The 21,387-nt window shown below is 37.8% G+C and overlaps 2 protein-coding genes across 2 annotated transcripts in view; one reads left to right on the top strand and one right to left on the bottom strand.

Annotated features, from left to right (window-relative positions):
* LOC111162157 (nidogen 2) overlaps positions 1-5,255 on the top strand; it is a 60,472-nt gene extending 55,217 nt beyond the window's left edge. Inside the window, exons 17-21 of the mRNA XM_022526353.1 lie at positions 1,085-1,214; positions 2,095-2,266; positions 2,761-2,918; positions 4,122-4,245; positions 5,135-5,255. Coding sequence (XP_022382061.1) covers positions 1,085-1,214; positions 2,095-2,266; positions 2,761-2,918; positions 4,122-4,245; positions 5,135-5,255 — 705 coding nt within the window. The remainder of the gene's footprint in view (positions 1-1,084; positions 1,215-2,094; positions 2,267-2,760; positions 2,919-4,121; positions 4,246-5,134) is intronic.
* A 1,092-nt stretch (positions 5,256-6,347) lies between these two features.
* On the bottom strand, positions 6,348-21,172 carry LOC111162164 (RNA transcription, translation and transport factor). The gene is made up of 8 exons (XM_022526365.1): positions 20,996-21,172; positions 19,341-19,465; positions 16,887-16,986; positions 12,532-12,618; positions 11,551-11,639; positions 9,083-9,151; positions 6,792-6,840; positions 6,348-6,676 (listed from the first exon to the last, which is right to left on the bottom strand). Exons 1-8 carry the CDS (start codon positions 21,054-21,056, stop codon positions 6,522-6,524), a joined length of 735 nt encoding a protein of 244 aa, XP_022382073.1. The 5' UTR covers positions 21,057-21,172; the 3' UTR covers positions 6,348-6,521.
* Positions 21,173-21,387: the final 215 nt, after the last annotated feature.

Below are 21,387 nucleotides of genomic sequence, written 5' to 3'. Positions count from 1 at the left end.
GGATGTGCACTCCTGCCTGACACAGAGGACTTTTACTTTTCAAGTAAAACACACTTGACCTTCAGATTATTACATATATACTGCCTACTTTTTCACAGGAGCCAAATCCTGCTTTATTCAGTGTTTTTTATATTGACTCCTCTCCCAGAAGCATGTCCAGCCAGCCCCAGGAGGCTCTGTTAGGCAAGCCAGGAACCGGCGTGACCTCAGGGACAGCCAGATGGCCCCTAGATGTTAGCTTTGCACATCTGTTCAGTTTCTCAGACCAGGAGTCGGAGTTGGAAATTGTATGAAGCAAGTACTGTGCAGTTCTGCAAAGAAGTATCACAGACTAAGCATGTGAAAAAGAAGACTGCTTTTATTTAGCAATAAAGGGGAAAGATCTCCCTAGCCAGAGGTTTGGTGACCACCAGTCTTCAGTTTCTTAACCCACCCAACTGGAGACTTTCTTTTACACAAGCATACAACCCTTTTGCTTCACAGTAAGGAAGCAGAGATGGGGTGAGGGGATTACGCTTCACGGAGAAGATCATATTATAGGGGAAGGGGGAGTAGATTTTTGTCATCAAATGTTGGTGAATTTTGGAAAGACCGTTTCAAGAGTCTGGAAGGAATAACAGATTTTTTTTGCCCGGTAAAACATTAAGAACTTAATTTGCTGAGCCTAACATTTGTCCTTTAATCACTAAAGGGGTTTTTTTCATGAAGTCGTTTTATTACTGCTGGCAGTAACAGCGCTTATTAAGCACTTGCTGGAGACTAAGGACCGATCAGGACACTGTACAAGAATTTACAGTATTCATTTTTAAAGCAGCACTATGAAGTAGGTACTGCTATCTGCATTTTGCAAGTGAACAAATCCAGGCATAGAGAGGTTAAGTTGCACACCTAGTCAGTGGCCAAGCCTGGCTGGGCCCCTAGAAGTCAGCCTCCAAGCCCACTTGTGTAACCAAGCTGCTTATTAGCTGCCCAGGAGACTACATTACGGGGTATTCCCTACAGCCATGTGTGCAGCTGCTAAGAGCAAACTCCAGGGAAATGCAAAACTCCTAATTCTTCCAGTTTCATGTTTTGGTCCACAAAGGGCTCCATAGTTGTGGGAATTGACTATGACTGCCGCGAGAGGATGGTGTACTGGACAGATGTTGCTGGACGGACAATCAGCCGTGCCAGTCTGGAACCAGGAGCAGAGCCTGAGACGATCATCAACTCAGGTCAGCAACTTTATCCAGAAGAAACTTTCTATTTCATTTGACTCTACTAAGTGCAAAAAAAAAAAAAAAAAAAAAAAGTGCCATACAAGTTGCTTCACTGAGTGGTACCATACCAGTCCCTCTGGAAACACACATTCCTATGCAAGAAACGAGAAGGTGATTCTTACTCTGAGCCTGCTGAGAAAGAGGGCTCCCAACAGAAAGGGCTCACAGTGGGAACTCAGGGTGGCCACAGCTGCTGCTGCATATGCCTGGTGCCATCGGGCCAGTGGGTGTATCAGTCTAGAGGAGAATAAGAGGTGGCAGAACAAGTTCCTCTGTTAACCTGCTGCTTGCAACTGAGTGCCTCTCAGGACTTTTTTTTTTTAAGATTTTATTTATTTATTTGACAGAGATCGCAAGTAGGCAGAGAGGCAGGCAGAGAGAGAAGGGGGAAGCAGGCTCCCCGTGGAGCAGAGAGCCCGATGCGGGGCTCGATCCCAGACTCTGGGATCATGACCTGAGCCGAAGGCAGAGGCTTTAACCCACTGAGCCACCCAGGTGCCCCAGGACTTTCTTTTTTAAACTTTTCTTTTTTTTTTTTTTTTTTTTAAGATTTTATTTATTTGTCAGAGAGAGAGGGAGAGCGAGCAAGCACAGGCAGACAGAATGGCAGGCAGAGGCAGAGGGAGAAGCAGGCTCCCCGCCAAGCAAGGAGCCCGATGTGGGACTCGATCCCAGGATGCTGGGATCATGACCTCAGCCGAAGGCAGCTGCTTAACCAACTGAGCCACCCAGGCGTCCCTCTTATTTAAACTTTTCAAACCTAATAGATCTCCCTACTTCAGGTTCCCTTTTCATACCTGCAAATGCTCCAGTCCTGCCATTGTTCTATTTCCAGGTCTGATAAGCCCAGAAGGACTTGCCATCGACCACTTCCGTAGAACAATGTACTGGACGGACAGTGGTCTGGACAAGATAGAGAGAGCCAGGCTGGATGGCTCCGAGCGCCAAGTCCTCTTCCACACGGACCTGGTGAATCCGCGGGCCATTGCTGTGGATCCAATCCGAGGGTCAGCTGGGCTTCCCTATTCTCCTGCTACCTATAGATCCTGTTCTGAAGCCCTTGGATTTTAAATGCCTTGTGGAGAGGGTCAGAACAAGAGTGTAAAAGCCCCAGTGCATGAATTTAACAGTATTTACATAGGATCTACTAGGTGTAGACACTGTTCTAGGCAAAGACAAGGTCTATTCTTTCATGGAGCTCATACTCTAGAAGTAAGTTAGTAAACTAATGAATAAACTAGGAAATTATTAAGACTGTGGTACAATACACAGAGAATTCAGAGTATGTGAGAGGGACTAGGGGCTGATGCTGATCACATGATCTGGCCAGGCTCCCTCACACTTAACCTGGAATGAGGTGGGTCTCCTTTAGCAATGCATTGGGAAATCCTAGTGTTGAAATCCTAGGTTTACCTTCATTAAATGGTGGAAACAACCAAAACTCAGAGACCGACACTTATTTCTTAGACTGCATTTTCACTGTATTTAATTTATCCCATAGCAACTTGTACTGGACAGACTGGAATCGAGAAGCTCCTAAAATTGAAACATCTTCTTTAGAAGGAGAAAACAGAAGAATTCTGGTGAATAAAGACATTGGACTACCTAACGGTTTAACCTTTGACCCCTTCTCCAAACTGCTCTGCTGGGCAGACGCAGGTATTACTGATGGCTGTGAACACACCGCACTCCCTTACCGTGCTCTCTACCTCAGATTTTACAGCAAAGCCAGATCCCATCACACAGAACTTCTGGCTTAAATTTTTATCAGTACAGCACAGAATCTACTCCTTTAATTGGTGTATAAACCGTTGAAGAAATTTTGTATTGGTATTTATAATCTTCCTGGGGTTTGAGGGGGAGGGCGGTGGTCTGTGACTTAGGTGGTAATTTGAGGGCTAGTACTATGTCCAACTCATTTTTGTAATGCTTGTCCACAAACACCTGGCCTAGTTTTTAAAGTAAAAAGAAATTTTACTTAACTGCTGAAACTGACAAACTTAGATAACTGAACAAAGTTTTCTCTTTTTTTGCCAGTATTAGAACATTTTTAAGTATCTATCGCTTTACCAGTCAATAGGCTATCATGGTGAGGACATTTGGAAAGTGATATGGCAGCATGGCCTTCAGTAGTAAGTCTGGGTTGCCAATACCCAAGTTCTCCCCTTCTGTAGTGTGATTTCCTTATTAGAGCAATTTGAAAAAATGCTGTATGTCTACTTTCATATTAAAGAATATGAAAAGGTGCATTCTTAAAGAGTTTATAATCTAACAAAAAGAATTATAATGTAGATGAGTTGCATTTTTAAAAATTTGAAATTTAAAGCCAGGTTCCATAAGAAACTTGTTTAAGTATTGCAAAATTTTGAAGACTACTTCCTTTACAGTGAAAAACATGAGCCATGTTACCATTTTAGCCACTTTTAATTCCTTATCTAGGAAATAAGGTCTTCAAAAAATATTTAAGGATTTTAGTTAAAAGGCATTATACATTGCTTATAAAGGGCAAGTATTTATCTAGATACTATGTTTACAACAATTTATAAGGTGAGACTTTAAATAGAACAAAGTTTGTCTCTAATGTCCTACTTTGGGAGAAAAAATGCAATCCTCTCTTCCAAGAAAGGATTAAGAGTCTCAATTCTAAAAACTAGAATGCTATTAAACAAACTGAAGACTGGTAATAGAAAGGAAATTTTCGTTTCTAATTTGTATCACTGCACTGGGAATAAAATGTCTTATTTCCTATTCTACCTTTGTTTCCTTTTGGAAGGCCTCTACCTGCCACAATTATTTTTGGCAAAAAATTTTCTTTCTGACGGTATGAAAGGATCTCATTTTCCCTCTCTGATGTTTTAAAAGGAACCAAAAAACTGGAGTGTACACTTCCTGATGGGACTGGACGGCGTGTTATTCAGAACAACCTCAACTACCCCTTTAGTATTGTTAGCTACGCAGATCACTTCTACCACACAGACTGGAGGAGGTGAGCCTGACACACCCTGGCCAAGCCTGAAAAGGCAACCTAGTCTGGAGGGCATACCACCATTAGTAGCATTTTACCTAATGTCTCTAATGACTTTAGTAATTAAACTCTCCACTGAAGCTTTCATTACCTCTTAATTAGTAGATAACATTGTTCAAGTGTTACTGCTTTTAAAATCATAATGGTATTGCTCACAGGTTGCTTAAAAATGGCAGAGATGATACTAAACTGTCTAAGAAAGGAAGTGCATTGATCTGAATCTGATCTTCAGAGAATAAAAGACTATACTTAAGTGGGACCATGAGGTATATTAGCTGTAGGATTTAAACTGATTTTTAGAAAATGACATTATGGACATATTAGTTGTCCACCTGGGAGAAGGAAAAGTACTGTGATTTAGACTAGTTCTCCAAGGAGGGATATTAAAAACACATCTAGATGTCTAAGCCTTTCTACCCCGTCCTTTGCAGTCTTGATTTAACTGGTCTGGCAGGAGGTCCAGGCATCAGTATTTTAACAGCTCCTCGAGTAATCTGTTTGGCAAGAGCTGAGAAGCACTGATTTATACCAGTGGTTCTCAAAATTTAGGGTAGCATCAGAATCATTCCAAAGGATTGTTAAAAGAGATTGCCAGGTCCCATCCCATAATTCCTGATTCAACAGATCTGAATTGGGGCCCAAGAATTTGTATTTTTAGCAAATTTCCAGATGACGCTGGTCTGGGGACCACTTTGAGAACCACTGATAGAGGAAAATCTTCGAATCTAAAGGAGTCAAAACACACTTGGTTAAATTAAAAAGATACTCTAGAATGCTGGCTAGCAGAGATTCTCTACTGAAAGTAACTTTTTCCCTATCCCACAAGTTTACTCTTCCTTTCTGTTACCAGGGATGGTGTTATATCTGTAAATAGAGACAGCGGCCAGTTTACTGATGAGTATCTCCCAGAGCAGCGGTCTCATCTCTACGGGATAACTGCAGTCTACCCCTACTGCCCAGCAGGTAAATAAAATGCTCAGGCTGCTCCTTCAGACAAGCAGGGTAGAGAACGATGTATCTGGCAGCCGATGACTCTTGGCTCAAACCCGGCTGCTGCCACTTACACCGAGAGCCACTTTGAATGGGAACGTTAATGGCCACACATAGGGAAGTAAAGACTGTTCACCCCTAAGTCCACCTAGCTCCACCACACACAAAAAAGATCAGCCTATTAGGATATTTCCCCTTTAAAATACTTGCTGTGGCAACAGGATTATAAAATATTCACCCACTGTTCCTTTCGCCTCTACTCACAGGAAGAAAGTAAACATGGCATCATAAAGGACTTGGAGTTTACAATCAGAATCTGGACCCTAAAGAACATTTACTGCAAAGGTGAAGAAAGTGGAAAAAGGAATTGGACTTACAAGTTGAACACTTTCAGTACAAAAAGACTCTATCTTGTGAAAAGTTTATACCTCAATCTTTACTACTGTATTTTGAAAAACAAAAGTTACTACAGGTTTTAAAAAGTAACCATTTTAATTATTTGCTTATTAAGCAATTTTTTATAAACATTTCTATCATATTTAAAAGGTCAAATGCATTCAACGAAGAACCAATAAGAATATGTTAAAACCCTAAATCTAATTTTTGCTAAGAATTCTTCCTGGCCAAGTAATTAAAAGTAGGATGATCAGTATAAAGACACAATCCCAAGGATTATAAGCCTTGATCTAGAGAAGGCTATGCAGAACTGGTGGGGAAAAAAACAACTTATTTATAGTTTCCCAGCAAAAGTTGTTTTTTTTTTTGGTTTTGTTTTTTTTACCTCTGCATCACTGCATTTCTATTTATATTAAAAGGTGCTAGAATGTTTCAATTTGTATCTAATGATCCTGTAAGTCCCTCTATAGTTACCCACAGAAGTTACTACATTTTTAAATACCAAAGATGTAACAATTCTCAAATTTTCTAGATTACTCCAATAAAATATTTTAAGTTTTCCTATGATTTGAGGATCTGTATTGTCTATATAACAAAGCTGGGGGTTGGCATGTACCTCAACCACAAAAGAGGACGATTAATTATATAGACACAGAAACAGCAGTCAAAAAAAAAAATCCACTTTTCCTGAACTTTATTAAAGAAAAAGCAATGATGGTAAATCTCGAGAACATAGTCAAATTTCTAGGATTCTTCCCTTGAAAATGTGACATTTGATTTCCAAACACATGCCAGAGCATACATGGTTCCCAATTGTACTAAATAGGTGAGAAGCTGAAATCCTAAAACGTTCATCTTCCAACTTTCCCCAGTCTGTGGTCTGTCTTTGGATCAGCAATAATTGCCTGAACAGCTACTATGGCTTCATTAATTTTTGTCTGTAGCTCTCTGAGCTCTTCTATATGCAGCAATCGCAGAATTTGAGCAGCTTCATTAAGAACTGCATCTATTTTATAAGAAAACTGCATTAATCAGTATTCAAGACCATTTACTTGCCCATTTCTCCCCCAAATATTCAGCTAGTCTCTAAAAATAGTTTGAGTTCAAACAAAATCACTCACCTCCTGTGTCAAAACCAAGAATATGTTTGTCTAAAGCAACAGGCAAGCCCTTAAAAAAGAAAAGGACAAAATGAAACTTTATAGTTAAGAATCATGTTCTTTTCTCATCTGTAACTGAAAATCAGCTAGCTGTTCTGTTAACCCTTTTAGCTGCAGTGGCAAGTGGGGTGGAGAATGTTCTCTAAATTTGCCTTTTGAGGAGTGAAAGAATGGCCTCTGCGTGTAGTGGGAAGCTAGTTCCATCCCCCATTCCCTCCCGTAAGACTAGGCTATAAAGCAGTCGTTCCTTTTAGAGCTACGCTCTGTCACTGCTGCTATGGAAGGGTAGATGAGCAGGGCTGCTGCTGTCCTGTTTTAGCTCCAGTAAACAGCAGAGTACAGGGCAAATGGGATAGAATTACTTTTAATATTTCTGAGCACATTAATTTGTCTTTATACAAAATCTAAAATATGTATTACTTTTCTTTCAGCTAGCATGATGATTACCAGCTTACCTAGAGTTCTTTGGAAATTACTCTGAAATCAAGGAAAATGAGCAAACTTTAAACCATTTAGTTAACCCATCAGTACCTCTACAGAGTTATGCCAAAGACGGCAAACATGATGCTGAACTCTATGGAGTTCACGTAACAACAAGAACAGGCAGTCTAAACTCTGCTGATCATACTATATAAAATCTATACTTTCAATGTTATAAAATGCTACACTGTCACTACTCGATTCTTGCCTATTAATGCAAACCTACCTATGCTCCAACTACTTTAAAATAATACATTATATAAGTGAAGAAAATAAACAGGCATGTAAATGCAGCAAGCAAAACTAACAAGTAGAATTACACTGAGTGGCTTTCTATGTCAGTCTTGTTTTCATTTTATTTGCCAAGAGACCAAGGAACAGCTACCCTAAAGATCTTGACCAAATGCCCCAAGAGCTAGTTATGGTTATAAACAAGAACACTCACTGTAAGAACTTCTCTATATTACTATTTTGCATGGTATCTTGAGGGGACACTAACTTAAGACCAGGAGCACTGAAAATTTTACTTTCCAAACAAAAGCAAAAAGATCTGGCTATGCCCTTATTTGCACTGCCCTCAAACCAAAGGCACAGTTTTGCTGCATCAATGAATGCACGAATGATTTTATTATGCCAGAACAATTTATTGTCTGTTCTACAGTGTGGGTGAAAGAAGCTGATCTTTAATCCAATTTCCAGTGGCCTAATCCATACATAATTAATTAGCAATAAAAGCCTTTAAAACAATGTTTTTTAGGGGGAACTACACTGCCCTGGCATTAAAAACCTTTTCACACTGCTGGGCCTTGATAAAAAGATGGGATCAGAGGACAAAAGACATTGAGGAATTAGGAGAGAAAAAAAAGGACCAGAATCTAGAATGTCCCTTGTGCCCAAGATATTCATCACAGTATCTATGCACAGTAAGAAGCATTATCAGACAACTGCAGACACTGCTGCTAATCCCTGAGGACACTTCTCGACACAGTCCAGTCAGTGAGACTTCAGGGGGAATCTGAATTTCTAGTGCACTTCATCTAAAGTATTGCAGAATTCAGGGAAAAATAGAGTATATGGTTTCCTTAGCCTACAAAGTAGGACTGAAAAATGACAGGTGCAGTCACCTGTACCCAGGAACTTACACTCTAATATAGACTCTATGTCCCTACCCCTTCACCTGGGATGGTCAACTAGCTCATGTAGGCCTTCACACACAGATCTTTGTCCCTAACTACCATAAGAGCACTGGCTCTTCAATCAGACTGCCTGAACTCAACTACTTACCAACTAGGTGACCTTAGGTAAATTACTTTCTCATAAGTGATGCTAAGAAATGTGAATAAAATGAGAACAGATTTCTCTGAAGAAACAAAAGAAAAAGGACAGGATTTAGGTCAAAAGAAGGAAATTAATAAAGATAATGTGTGTTCTATTTTCCAGCAACTAATCAAAATAACCCAGTAAATTTCGCAAGGTAAATACTCTTAAAATAAACAACTGGGCACGTGCAATGGTTTGTGCTGGTAGACTGTGGGTATACTACCTATAACTGCTTTAAAGTATGAAATAAGTTTATTTTTCACTGAATAATGGCTAAAATTTGCTTAAGAACCAAATTCAATCCCACTGAAATAAGCTACCCTTTCTCCAAGCAGTTCTAACAAAGAATGGTTATCTTAAGCAGATACATACAAAATTTAAACTCATGACAATACCAGAAGAAACTTTCATTATTAATTAATTTAAAATTTATTGGGAAAAATAATGCATACCTCTTTCATTTGATTTGCTTTAGCAACTGCATCCTGTGTCAGGCGCTCCTGGACCAAAATGCGAATTGCCTAAGAAACGCAAAAGTAGTTTTTATTTTTTTATTGGCTGTTCACCTTTTCTGCTCTGAATCTAGAGAATAAGGATACCAAATTTGATGAAGTTAGAATTACCTAGTTCATTAACAAAATCAGCCAATAAAAACAAAACTGCTGACAGAATGAAAGTTTTCATTTTAATACTTTATAATGTGGAAAAATGCTCTCAACAACTAACAGCACTTTTTGGAATAGGTTAATTTATATTCATGAAAAATTGTAACAAAGGATACGTGGTTTAAACAAAAAGGGGGCGTCTCCTTTTTACCCAAGACTCAACCATCCCTCTAGACAATCACTGGAACCAGATTACTGTGTATCCTTACAAGGATTCGATTGTATTACAAGTATGCTCAAGCTTAAATGCGCACATACACGCAAACTCCTGACACAAAGGGTAGCATATCGTATACACTGTCCTTGACTTTTGTTCACTTAATTATAGTGAAATGTTTTCACTTCCCTCATACAACACTTTTTTTCTTCATCACCAAGGTGTTTTATTATGGCAGACACAAGTGCATTCATGTACCTACACACACTCAAAAACTAAGGTTTTTTAAAATGGAATTTTAATTAGTGGATAACAATTGTAACTGAAGGGTAGAAACTTGAAAACTTACTAATATAACAAGCCAAATGCTACATTTAAAAGCCATTATACCAGTCTTTAATAGGAGTCACAAATTTATTAATCAGTCTAGTTGCAGAATAGTCAATGATGTGGCAAACCTATCAAGAGGTTTTCCATCTTGTCATGGATTGTCTGAATGCTTCATGCAGCTTACAATTTTATAAAGCTTTTGATTATTGATTTAACCTTTCCCCTTTGGGTTTTTAAAGTCTAACAAAAGCACCCCAGGTATGCTAGTCTCTTTGTCTTCTCACTCAGTTTATGATTAAAGGTGACATGACCACTGCACAACTGTTCCAAAGCAATTTACATAATTCCTGAGTAAAGAACGAAACCTTGAGAGAGCTAAATTTTAATAAAAACAATTTATCTCATTTTTTGAAGTTTTAATTTATTTATTCATTTAAGTAATCTCTACACCCAAGTGGGGCTCAAACGCATGACCCTGAGATCAAGAGTCACATGCTCTACTCACTAAGCCAGCCAGGCAACCCAACTTTTTGTCTCTTGGCATCCAATATGAGTTGAGAAAATCTGAGTTAACATGCAGATTCAGTATAAAGAATTATAATAATCTAGAAATAGTTTTTCTCTTATTACAACTATCACTTAGTACATACAATTCTAAAAAGTAGAATAAGTTACGGCTAATCTCTTGTGGGTAAAATGGAATTTAACTATAAAATTTACTGCAAAGTAGATTAAGGTAACTTACATGTATAAGGTATAGTCAAATGCTTGTCAATTTCTCATAAAATCAGTAACAATTTCTATAATAATTTCCAAGTCTGGAATCTTAAGTATCTTAAATATTACTCCTGTCCCTCCATACCATCCCATACTGTCAAAGTTATGTGACATAATCTTCTGAAGTAGGAGTATATTCTTCACTTAGAAATAAGAGACCTCTTTCAGATCACTTAGTTCCCTGAAGTACAGATATGAACTGAGTGGCCTATATAGGATGGGGCACTAGAAAAACAAAAACATTCAGTCCTCAAAGAGATTCTGGGGTATTTTTTTTTCTTTAAAGATTTTATTTATTTGAGAGAGAGAGAGAAAGAGCGAGCATGAGAGGGGAGAAGGTCAGAGGGAGAAGCAGACTCCCCATGGAGCTGGGGAGCCCGATGTGGGACTTGACCCCGAGACTCCAAGATCATGACTTGAGCTGAAGGCAGTTGCCCAATAAACTGAGCCACCCAGGCACCCTGGGGTATGTATTTTTGACCAAATCTACCATGACTCATTTGGCATTTTCTATTATCTTAGTTAATACAGATCACAAATCTTTGAAAGGACTAAATAAAGGTAGAAACATACAGGAAAAAGAAGAGACCACATGGTCAGAGTGCCTAGATTAAAATTCTGGCTCTCTCATTTTCTGTGTCATCTTGGACATTATCTATCCTCTTTAGGTCTCAATTTCTTCGTATTAAAATGAAAGGATACCAGCATCTACCTCCACTACCTCCGGGATTGTTGGGAATGAAATCCTCTTTGCCAAGGACTGAGCACAGTAGCAGGCACAAAGTGAACAAACACACTTTGGTATTAGTTGTTATTAGATAATCTAAATAGACGAAATATGAAATGAAATCTGCTTTAAGTACCACATTCCTCCACATTCTGGCCATTTAGTCATATATCAGTATGTCAAACATAGGTAATTTTTAGAAAATGAGGTTTTTCTTCTCCATACAGAGTTTCTGTCAAATATGAATATGAATATGAAACCAACCTTAAGCATTACCAGGTAATCATCATGACGCTGAATCTGAAGAAGGTTAGCCAAAGCCATTACACCAGCCTTAAAATCAGGATTATTTACTATAAAAGATTAAAAATGGAAACTTACAGCTCTGCAAGCATGTAATTATAAACATATATATAAGCATATAAACTTACAAAAAACACTTTTAATTTTCCAATAACAAGAAAAAAAAAACTCTTCGTTTTTAAAACTGCTGCTGCTTAGAGTAGTGCAGGGGCATAGACCATTAGGTAAACTGATGAGGTCAATGGGTTCCCTATTGATCAGCCACACTGACCAAACCATGAATTACCAAGTTAACTCATGTTAGGATTGTGCTGTAACTTTTTCTGCAAGGCACATTTACATGGGACTTTTAAGTAGTATTTCTTCCCAAAGCTATTAATTTTAAACTAGATCCCTTCAGTGGACAATTTTCCCAAAACCTTTTCTCTAAGCAGCTGTAGTCTGTCTAAGCAGCATACTAATTCATAAGGGTAAGGAGCTTATTAATCCATGAGAGTAACTTGTAAATTTTAAGTCACAATGAATCTATCATGAAAGAATACTTAAATTATTATAATACAATCTTTATACTTTTAAAAAGAGAATATTTAAAGGTATCTGGAAATGAAGATGACAAATTTTACCACTTGTCTCATGTCATTAGATTAGAAAAAATATTTTATGCATCCAGGAAGGCAAATAATCACCACCATGATTAAATACAAATCAGACCCCCAAATCAGTATGAAGAAATCAAAGGATAGCATTCTAACATTCAGATATTCAGCTATATGAGGAGGGAGAAAACATACTGTAAATGCTAATAAAAACAACAGAAAATAAAACATCAACATAAAGCATTCCTAATTTACTAAAACCAAGTCAACCCAGGGTTCCTCAATCTAAGAAATAAAAAACATGTAAGGGACCAAAAATGTTGATGATATGCACTTACATACTTACCATCCAAATTGATCAATGGCTCTGCATTTTTAGCTGCATTGTCAGCATTTTTTGTGTTATCAGGTACCAAGTCCTTGTATTTTTCAGCTGTAAACACAAGCAAAAATACAGTTTGTAGAACTGTACCTTAAGATGCCAACAAACAAATGATGAAATTAGAAAAACACCTCTAGCAATCATCAACATAGTAATTGACTCAGGCAAGAAAAATCAAATGGAAGCTAAAGGTAAAGTTTGGGCTCAAGTTTGAAGAGCAAAAGCATACTAACATCATCTCAAAGTATCTCCCCACAAGATACATATTTATTACAGAGGGGAAAATATTAACTTTACAGTGGAAAAAACCTTATCGAAGTGATGAGAACAACGTGACCAGTAACAGGGCATATCACTAACTTAAACGAACACATTAGTTCTGTGTTATTCTTAACAAAAGTACAAACCTCGAACCTACTTATGAAGAAACCTCAAACAAACCCAAACTGGGAGACATTCTACAAAATGAATGTCAGCATCACGAAGCACAAATAATGACTGAGTAAATGTTCCAGATGATAGCAGGCTAAAGAGATAACTGAATGAAAAACATGGTCCAGGACTGCTTTTGTTTTTTGCTTTTATAGAGAACATTGTTGAGACAACTGGTGAAATGTGAGTTGTAACTATATATAACAGTATTGAATCAGTACTGTAATTATGTAAGATGGTGTCTTATTTATTTTCTGTATATGTGCATTTAAGCATGTAATGGGGAAAGAACGTTTTTAAGTTATCAAATGATTGAGAAAAAGTTACATATGTGCATATGTGTACATAGACAATAAGGCAAATGAAGTAAAATGTTAACATTTGCAACATATGGAAATGTGAAAATTCTTTGTACTATTTTGCAACTTCTGTAAGTCTGAAATTATGTCAAAGTTAAAAGAAAAACATTTTAAGTCAGATTTTAATCACCTTAATTGACAAGCTAATGAAAGGATTTAAAAAATGTTAAGGCACAGACAATAAAAATCCACAATGGTTTCATCAAATAATAAAAAATTTAAATACCTTAAACATCAGAAGAAAGCAACATATTAATGTAAAACAAAACAACAATAGCACCTCCTGTTGATAAGGGATAGTATTACTACTTTAAACCCTTTTCCAAAAAATTACAAACTTGTTTTCTAGTTTAAACTTTAAATATGCTTTTGATACTGCTTACTTTTCAACTATAATTCAACTAACGCTTCAAATAAAATTCAACTACAATTTTTCCATATCAAACATTTACCATATTTCAGATGCAAACTCAGTTTTGTTTCGTTTTGTTTTTTTCACTAAAAAAGACCATGCTATTATGTACTTAAATGTACTTAAGAGCAACTGTCAACTGCAAGGACACACAATCATATGGCATCTACTGTTCTTGGTACCTATGTAAGCTAAACTGCACTATTATAAAAACGGGACACGTGAAATAAAAGAAGGGTAAAACAAAAATAAACTGAGATGTGAAAATAATTTTGGGGGTAATAGCTGAAAAACACTTTGGAAAAGCTGGAGAAAATTTTGTTGCAAATTAACTAACAGAGTTTCTACCAACTCAGACCACAACAGATTTTGCTGAAGACCCTAAAAGTCAACTAATGCTACCAAGGCTTATGATGACGTTTATTTATAAAGAAAGAGAATCACAAGTGTTTTCTTTCTAAACTAAAACTGAAAGTACAGAAAGAGCTTAAAACTTTCCTGAAGATTTCTGCCATAAGGCTTCTGAAATTTAAGTCTGAGGTACCAGCGAAAAAACAGCTGGCTGATGCTCCGTATCAGTATACATAAGCATTCATACACTGTATTCATCAAACATTTATTAAAGTTGATAAACACATCTATTGTATCTGAAAAACTATGTCTGATACTGTGGCAGTAAAATCATGACTAGTCCCCTGCCTCCCCACCCCTCAGCCCCAAGATGTCCATTATCCCAATTTCTGGAACCTATGATTATATTATGTTACATGGAAAAAGGGACTCTGCAGATGTGATTAAATTAAGGACCTTGAAATGGGGGATTATACTGGATTATCCAGGTGGGCTCAATATAATCACAGCATCCTTATAAGGGGGGCAAGAAGATCAGAGTCAGAGAAGATGTGACAATGCAAGCAGAGTCACAAGAGAGATTTGAAGCTGCTACGGCTATAACTCTTAAGATAACCCGGCCAGAGTCAAGGAATGCAGGCAGCCTTAAGAATGCGAAAAAGACAAAGAAATGGATCTCCTACAAAGCCTCTAAAACGAACCAGCCCTGCAGACAAACTGACTTTAGCCAAGTAGGACAGATGTTGGACTTCTGACCTCCAAAGCAGAACTGTAAGATAATGAATTGTCTTAAGTCACTGAATTTGTGGTAATTTGTTACAGCATCAGTAAGAAACTGGTAGTAGTATTACAAAGGCTGAGTATCAGCTTCTTTAACTTAATGAGGCAAATAAGACATATAAACAAAAAGGCAAGTGACGAATGACAAAAAATATAAAGGCAAAGAGCTATGAAAGTTGAGAAAAAATATTACTGTTGCTAGGTGCCATTTAAGCTGGATCTTACAAACATGAATAGGATTTAGATGTGTATAGATAGACTGACATGGCATAATGGCCAAGGAAAAGTGTAAGCAAAGACATCTAGGGGAGATTAAAAAGATTTAAACAGGAAACAGCACTCTTATAGTCTGGCTGGGATGTCAAGTATGTGAATACTGGTTAGATGCCAGTTATCAAAGGCCCTGAATACCAGGCCAAAGGATCTGGAGCTCTTTTCATTGAAAAAGGGAAAGCAATGTTGTTTCTGAATATATAATAAGAGGTTCTTTGAAAGAAAACTGTGGCATTCTAACACATTTATGTTTCAAAAAGTAAGCCTGGTGGGCCATGAGGATGAAAACAAAGGATGACACTAATGGGAGATGAGTCTGAAAGATACTACAATAATCTCAGCAGAAAATGTAAGAGCCTAAACCAGGGTGGTAGCAGTGGGAATGAAGAAGAAAAGGTACAATGGACATCGGAAAAGATGGATGGTGACAGAATGGGAGGAAAAAGAAGACAATGATCAAAAAGGCTTCAAAAGGGGCACTTGGGAGGTTCAGTTGGTTATGCATCGGACTCTTGGGTTTCAGCTCAAGTCATGATCTCATGGGTCCTGAGGCAGAACCTCGCTTCGGGCTCCATACTCAGCAGAGAGTCTGCCTAATGTTCATTCCCTCTGTTCCCCCACCACCACCCCTGACTCTGTGTGCACACATGCATGCTTTCTAAAATAAACAAATCTTAAAAAAAAAAAAAAAAAGGCTTCAAAAGCAGAAGATGAAAAGGACTGGGAAGTGACAGCCAGATAAAAGAGAACAACATAAAACTCAGAAGATGCAGGTAAGATAAGATAATTGGATCCTGCATTTAGACACTGGCAGGCCTTTCAAAATGAAATAGTCTAATGAGAGGAAACACAAGTTTACTGGAAATTTTTTTAACTACAGGTACTAATATTAAAAAGTTTCCAATATTATTTTTTTTAATATTTTATTTATTTATTTGAAAGACAGAGATCACAAGTAGGCAGAGAGGTAGGCAGAGAGAGAGGGGGAAGCAGGCTCCCCACCAAAGAGCCCGATGCAGGGCTTGATCCCAGGACTCCGAGATCACCACCTGAGCCGAAAGCAGAGGCTTTACCCCACTAAGCCACCCAGGCACCCCGTAAAATTTCTAATATTATAAGTGTCTATAATAAAATAACATGAAACATATATAATAAACATATTTTGGCCTATAGTACCTATTGGCATTAGATCTATGTTTCAGTCTCTTGTGAAACTACCTGCTGCAAACAATACTCTGAAATCCTATCAATTCTAGAACTCTAACAATTTAATCCAGAAGGCTAAGGTGCAGACTGTAAAAGACAGCAAATTTACCAATTTAATGTTACTTTGTGAGGAGACAAATACCAGGAAACACCATTCCCAAATTCTAAAAGAAAAATCTAAATACCAATGAAAGATAGTTGCTTTTAATGTCTTATGATAAAAAAACAAAAACAAAAACAAAAAAACAACTTTTTTGAAGAAAAGTCTTTCCTAGACAATTTAGGAGTTATAGGGGATGAGAAATGAACACAGAAGGATGGTTATGAAAGTAAACTTTTCACCAGATGCTTAAAAGGAAAATGAGGATATATAAAACTTATAATGAACCAGAGGTGAAACAATGTAAGACAGAGAAACTCAAATTGTTAAGTCCCTACTTTGAAACACTCCTTTTGTTCCCTTTCCTCTTCCTTTCTTTAAAACACACATTCCCCACAAAACATACCATTATCTCCATATTCAAGTCTAACAGCTAAACCAAGAAGCCAGTCAATTGCTTCTTGTCGATCTTGAATCTTGAAAGGACAGTTAACATCTTTGAGATACTGTGAAGAAAAAAAATATCTAGTTTCATTATTACTATAATGTCACAGAATGAAAAAAATGAGAGTTGAAAGAGATCTTAGTTTGGATCTCTAAGAATATAAACAACATTTCCATTACTAAATTGTTGATGTAATTATATAATCCAAAGGAAGGAAACATTTAAGTGTACCACTTAAGGAAAAAAAGTACTTCCATCATGCTTTTTGAAATTTTTACTTTTGGAGATTCCAGGTAGGGTGCCACTGATCTAAAACAACTTCCTTATTTTACGAAGAGGAAAAAAGGCCTAGATATTAACACTTGCCAACAGTTTCACAACTTGATTGAGAACTTGAACATAAACTTTCTGATTCCAGGTCTGAAAACACATAGAATGATTTAAAAACAAACAAACAAAAAGCTTTCAAAAGAAGAATATACAAATAAACCAATTACTATCTAAACCAAGCTTTCATATTATGGAAACGCCACTGAATACAGTAAGCAAAGTGAAACATGTGTAGAATGTAACCAAGCATTTTAGATGATTGCCAGAAGCTGTATAGCCAAAGACCACTGTTCTTCAAATGGGTCTCTTAGGAGCTAAAAATCTCGTTTCAGGAACAACGCTATTAGTCAAAACTTCTACAACTCCTTTTGGATATCCTTTTGGGCCTAATTAATAAATCAGTACTTTTTAGCTGTAACTCATTTTCTAACCAAAAATTTCATACCCCTGCTATAAAACACCTCATTCACAAGATATGGTCATGATGCAGAACACAAATCCACCTTCAAAGTATAAAAAATTACCAATATTAAAGATATCCAAAATGTCTCGTGATCTGAAAGTAATTCAAAAGTTATGAATATGCTTTAAACAACTGACATCATTCCAAAGAGACCAACTTGAAAGACAGTATCTGTTTGGATTGTAAGTTCCAATATATTTAAGTTATCCTACTTTACTATCATTTCTAGGTGTTTTTCATTAGAAAAATTTTTATTCTTCAAATACCCTTCTATGAAACTATGTGTTGTCTCGCACACATGAATGGGTCATGAAATGTGATATAAACAAATATAAAATCCTAACAACATATTTTCAGGTCTTAAAAATACCAAAATTTCAAAACAAAACAAAACACTTTTTTAAGAGCAAAAGAAAATAATCCAGTAGTAGTGATAATGGTAGTAGAGGCAGGGGAAATAATAAAGCATATAGCACTTGCTATGGGCTGAGCATAGCTATATATCACCCATTAACAATACACACCGCTGCTGTGACATAGGAACCACTGTTATCCCGTTTATTGACAACACTGAGACACAGAAAGCTTAGTGAAACTTGCCTATGGTCATAGAACTAGTGTATAATTTACACAATTCCCTAATTCATAAACTCTTGATTCTAAAGAGAAAGTATAAAAAATTACCAATATTAAAGATATCCAAAATGTCTCATGATCTGAAAGTAATTCCAAAAGTTACGAATCCCTTTGCTGTGGCAAATAAAAATTTAGTCAATTTTCATATTTTTAAGGGAAAATACCTTACTCTCCAAAGTAACACAGCTGATTAAAATGTTTAATATAATGATACTAGAAAATGTGATTTTTATTCTAATTTGAAAACAATTCCCCTTTCTGCAAAAATGTTACTACAATTAAACTAAGTCAATGGGAAAATTATTCTAGCCACAAAAATAAGCTATTATCCACAGACCTTTTCAGGATTATTTATAATTTTTTTTTTAAGATTTTATTTATTTATTTGACAGATCACAAGTAGGCAAAGAGGCAGACAGAGAGAGGAGGAAGCAGGCTCCCTACTGAGCAGACAGCCTGAAGCGGGGCTCGATCCCACGACCCTGGGATCATGATCTGAGCCGAAAGCAGAGGCTTTAACCCACTGAGCCACCCAGGCGCCCCTTCAGGATTATTTACATTGTACACAACAATGGACATCTTTATACGTTAAACAGAACCACAAACAAGAAATAATCTTAGTTTTCAAGCACGTTTAAGTGTCTTACTTTAATAATATAAGTGTGTTATCGCTATCTTTTGGTCTAGGAAAAAATCTGATTTTGGTCACCTTTACCATTTATGGAATACATGTGACCATTTATTTAAGAAACCCCATAGTGTTTCCAGACAAAATTTTCTAACACTGAAAACTTGCAAAAGGTAGTATGATTTGTTTTAAAGACAAACATAATAAAGTTAAATCCCTGAAATCCAGCTTTTCTAACACTGATCATTTTTATTTTTACTTATTTTAAAAGAACAAAGTAATTTTAAGCTTAACTGTCTTCATATAATTTTTAGAAAAGCTCTCTGTACTACTTTTGTTTAACTTTCTACTTCATTACCTTTTCAAAGAACTTGGGCCAGTCACTGCTGTGGATGTTTCTTAAATTACCTCTGTCTTCAATCTTGTAGTGTCTGATTTTCTGGTCTTCAAGCCAAACAATAAAGTTTCTAAATTCTGTTTCATCTGCAACAAAAACAGTTCATAAATCACTAGAAACACTAGATAAGAACACTTTCTTCTAACAAGTGGTCTCGTGGATTTTTTTTTTTTTTTTTTTTTAACTCAAAGAGTAATTATCTGAGCTGCCTGAAGTAGGAGTTGAAAGTGCAGGTTTTGGATGAACGGAATAACAAATATTCTGTTCAAATTCTGGCCTGCATTCATATTCCAGCTACAAACGCTCAGTGGTTGTGTGAACTTGGGCTAATCACCTTAAATTATTGTGCCTCAGTTTGAGTTACAAAATGAGCATAACAGGACCTTCCTCTTGGGGTTGTTATGAAAATAAAATAAAGATAATAGCAGCATCTGGCACATAGTTTTGCTATTTAAGTGTTGGTTATTATTCCAGTTCTTTTGAGAGGGGAAAATGAGGGAAGACTGGGCAAAGTTAAATTTATAACAAAATAACAGTAAAATACAAGAAACTAAATGACAACACAGAAGAACAGAAAATACCACTGTCATTTACTGTCCTAAGTGCAAACATGAGAAAAGTTCATTCATTTAATTCTCCCACACCTTTCTGAGAAAGGTAATATCCCCAATTTACATATGAGAAGACTGAAGTCCAAAGATTCAAATCTAGATCAAAGCTCTACTGCTACTGACCCTTTTTTATTAAATAAAGTAGAAAAACAAGGTTCTATACATTGATATGCTTCTACAGGAGATCAACAAAACACCCTTATACCGCTCAGAAACCATTTTCAACTTCAAATTCAAGCTTCTATTAGAAAGTCTTGAGAATGATACAATGGTCTTAGTACCCTGGTTTGTACGGGGTCACTTTCAAACTTATTAGTCTACCCAAGGCCAAAAACTCTAGAAGACATGAGAGTAGTGACTGAATAACATGGGTACCAGTGTTAATGCATTTTAAAAGTTTAACGCTGAGAAATCCCAAATACCTTTCCATTTACAATTCAACCGCCCCGATCACCTGCTATTAACTTTTCTGCACGACTCGACAAGCCTGTTACTGTGCGTGCTTATCCCAACACTGTCGGTCCTGGACTTAACTGTGCACTCTCTTGATCTCAAACTGCTGGGTGAGGTCCCACTGAACCCACCCCGCCATCATCCCCTAGTTCCTGGAGAGCAATGAACTAGTCTCTAAGTTACTCAGCACCTTCCCCAGATTTCAGCAATGTGCTGAAAGTATCGCCCAATTACCAGGGGAACCATGGAGCTGAAGGGCTAATTGAGAAAGCGAATACTCTCTCGTGTGCTAAGGGTGTGGGTGGGGGTTGCTGGTTGGAGTTTAGCAAGTGCACAAAGTGTTTGTGCCCAGGCAGGAGTGGGTGAGGGGGCTCCGAAGCCAAGGGGCGGCGGAAAACGGGTGCTTGGCAGCTGGGCCAGAGGACCCCCCCCCCCCGCCCGGGGGGAAACAAGGCCGCGGAGGGTCCGGGTGGAGAGCCCGGGTGCGGGAGCTGAAGGGGTGGCCGCCGGCGGGATCACAGACGCGCGGCCGGCCTGGGACCGCCGTCTCACCTTTGCAGTTGAAGCCAGCCGGGTTGTGGTAGTCAAGGGCCGTCAGCTTGCGTCGGAACATGGTCCCCGCGTCTCGCTCTGGTCTCCCGGGGCTTCGGCCGGGAGAGGACAGGCGAGGAGGAGTGGGCAGCGCAGGCACCGGCGACGCGGCGAAAGGGCGGGCAGGCGCCTGGACGCTCCGAAAGGACGGCGGCCCTCGCCAATCGGTGCTTAGGAACGGCGGAGCCGGCGAATGCCCACCAATCCCGGCTCTGGCTGAGGAGGCGGGACCACGTCAGGGCACGTCGACGCTCAAATAAACTTTATTGTCAGCTTCCTGGTTGTACAATAGGCAGAAAGCGGCTGAGAAACCAGTTTTCCCGTTTTCCGAGCCAGTTTCCTCTTGTTTTTGT

Source organism: Enhydra lutris, unplaced genomic scaffold (genome assembly GCF_002288905.1).
Source record: "Enhydra lutris kenyoni isolate GAN:26980312 unplaced genomic scaffold, ASM228890v2 scaffoldscaffold4, whole genome shotgun sequence".
Taxonomy (NCBI): Eukaryota; Metazoa; Chordata; class Mammalia; order Carnivora; family Mustelidae; genus Enhydra; species Enhydra lutris.
This window is presented reverse-complemented; position numbering and strand designations above follow the sequence as displayed.

Coding starts and splice junctions, on each gene's coding strand:
- LOC111162164 (XM_022526365.1), bottom strand. CDS start 21,056: ATGTTCCGACGCAAGCTGACGGCCCTTGACTACCACAACCCGGCTGGC. Junction 19,466..20,995: donor GGCTGGCTTCAACTGCAAAG/GTGAGACGGCGG, acceptor TTTTTGTTGCAG/ATGAAACAGAATTTAGAAAC. Junction 11,640..12,531: donor GCCATTGATCAATTTGGATG/GTAAGTATGTAA, acceptor AATCTTTTATAG/TAAATAATCCTGATTTTAAG.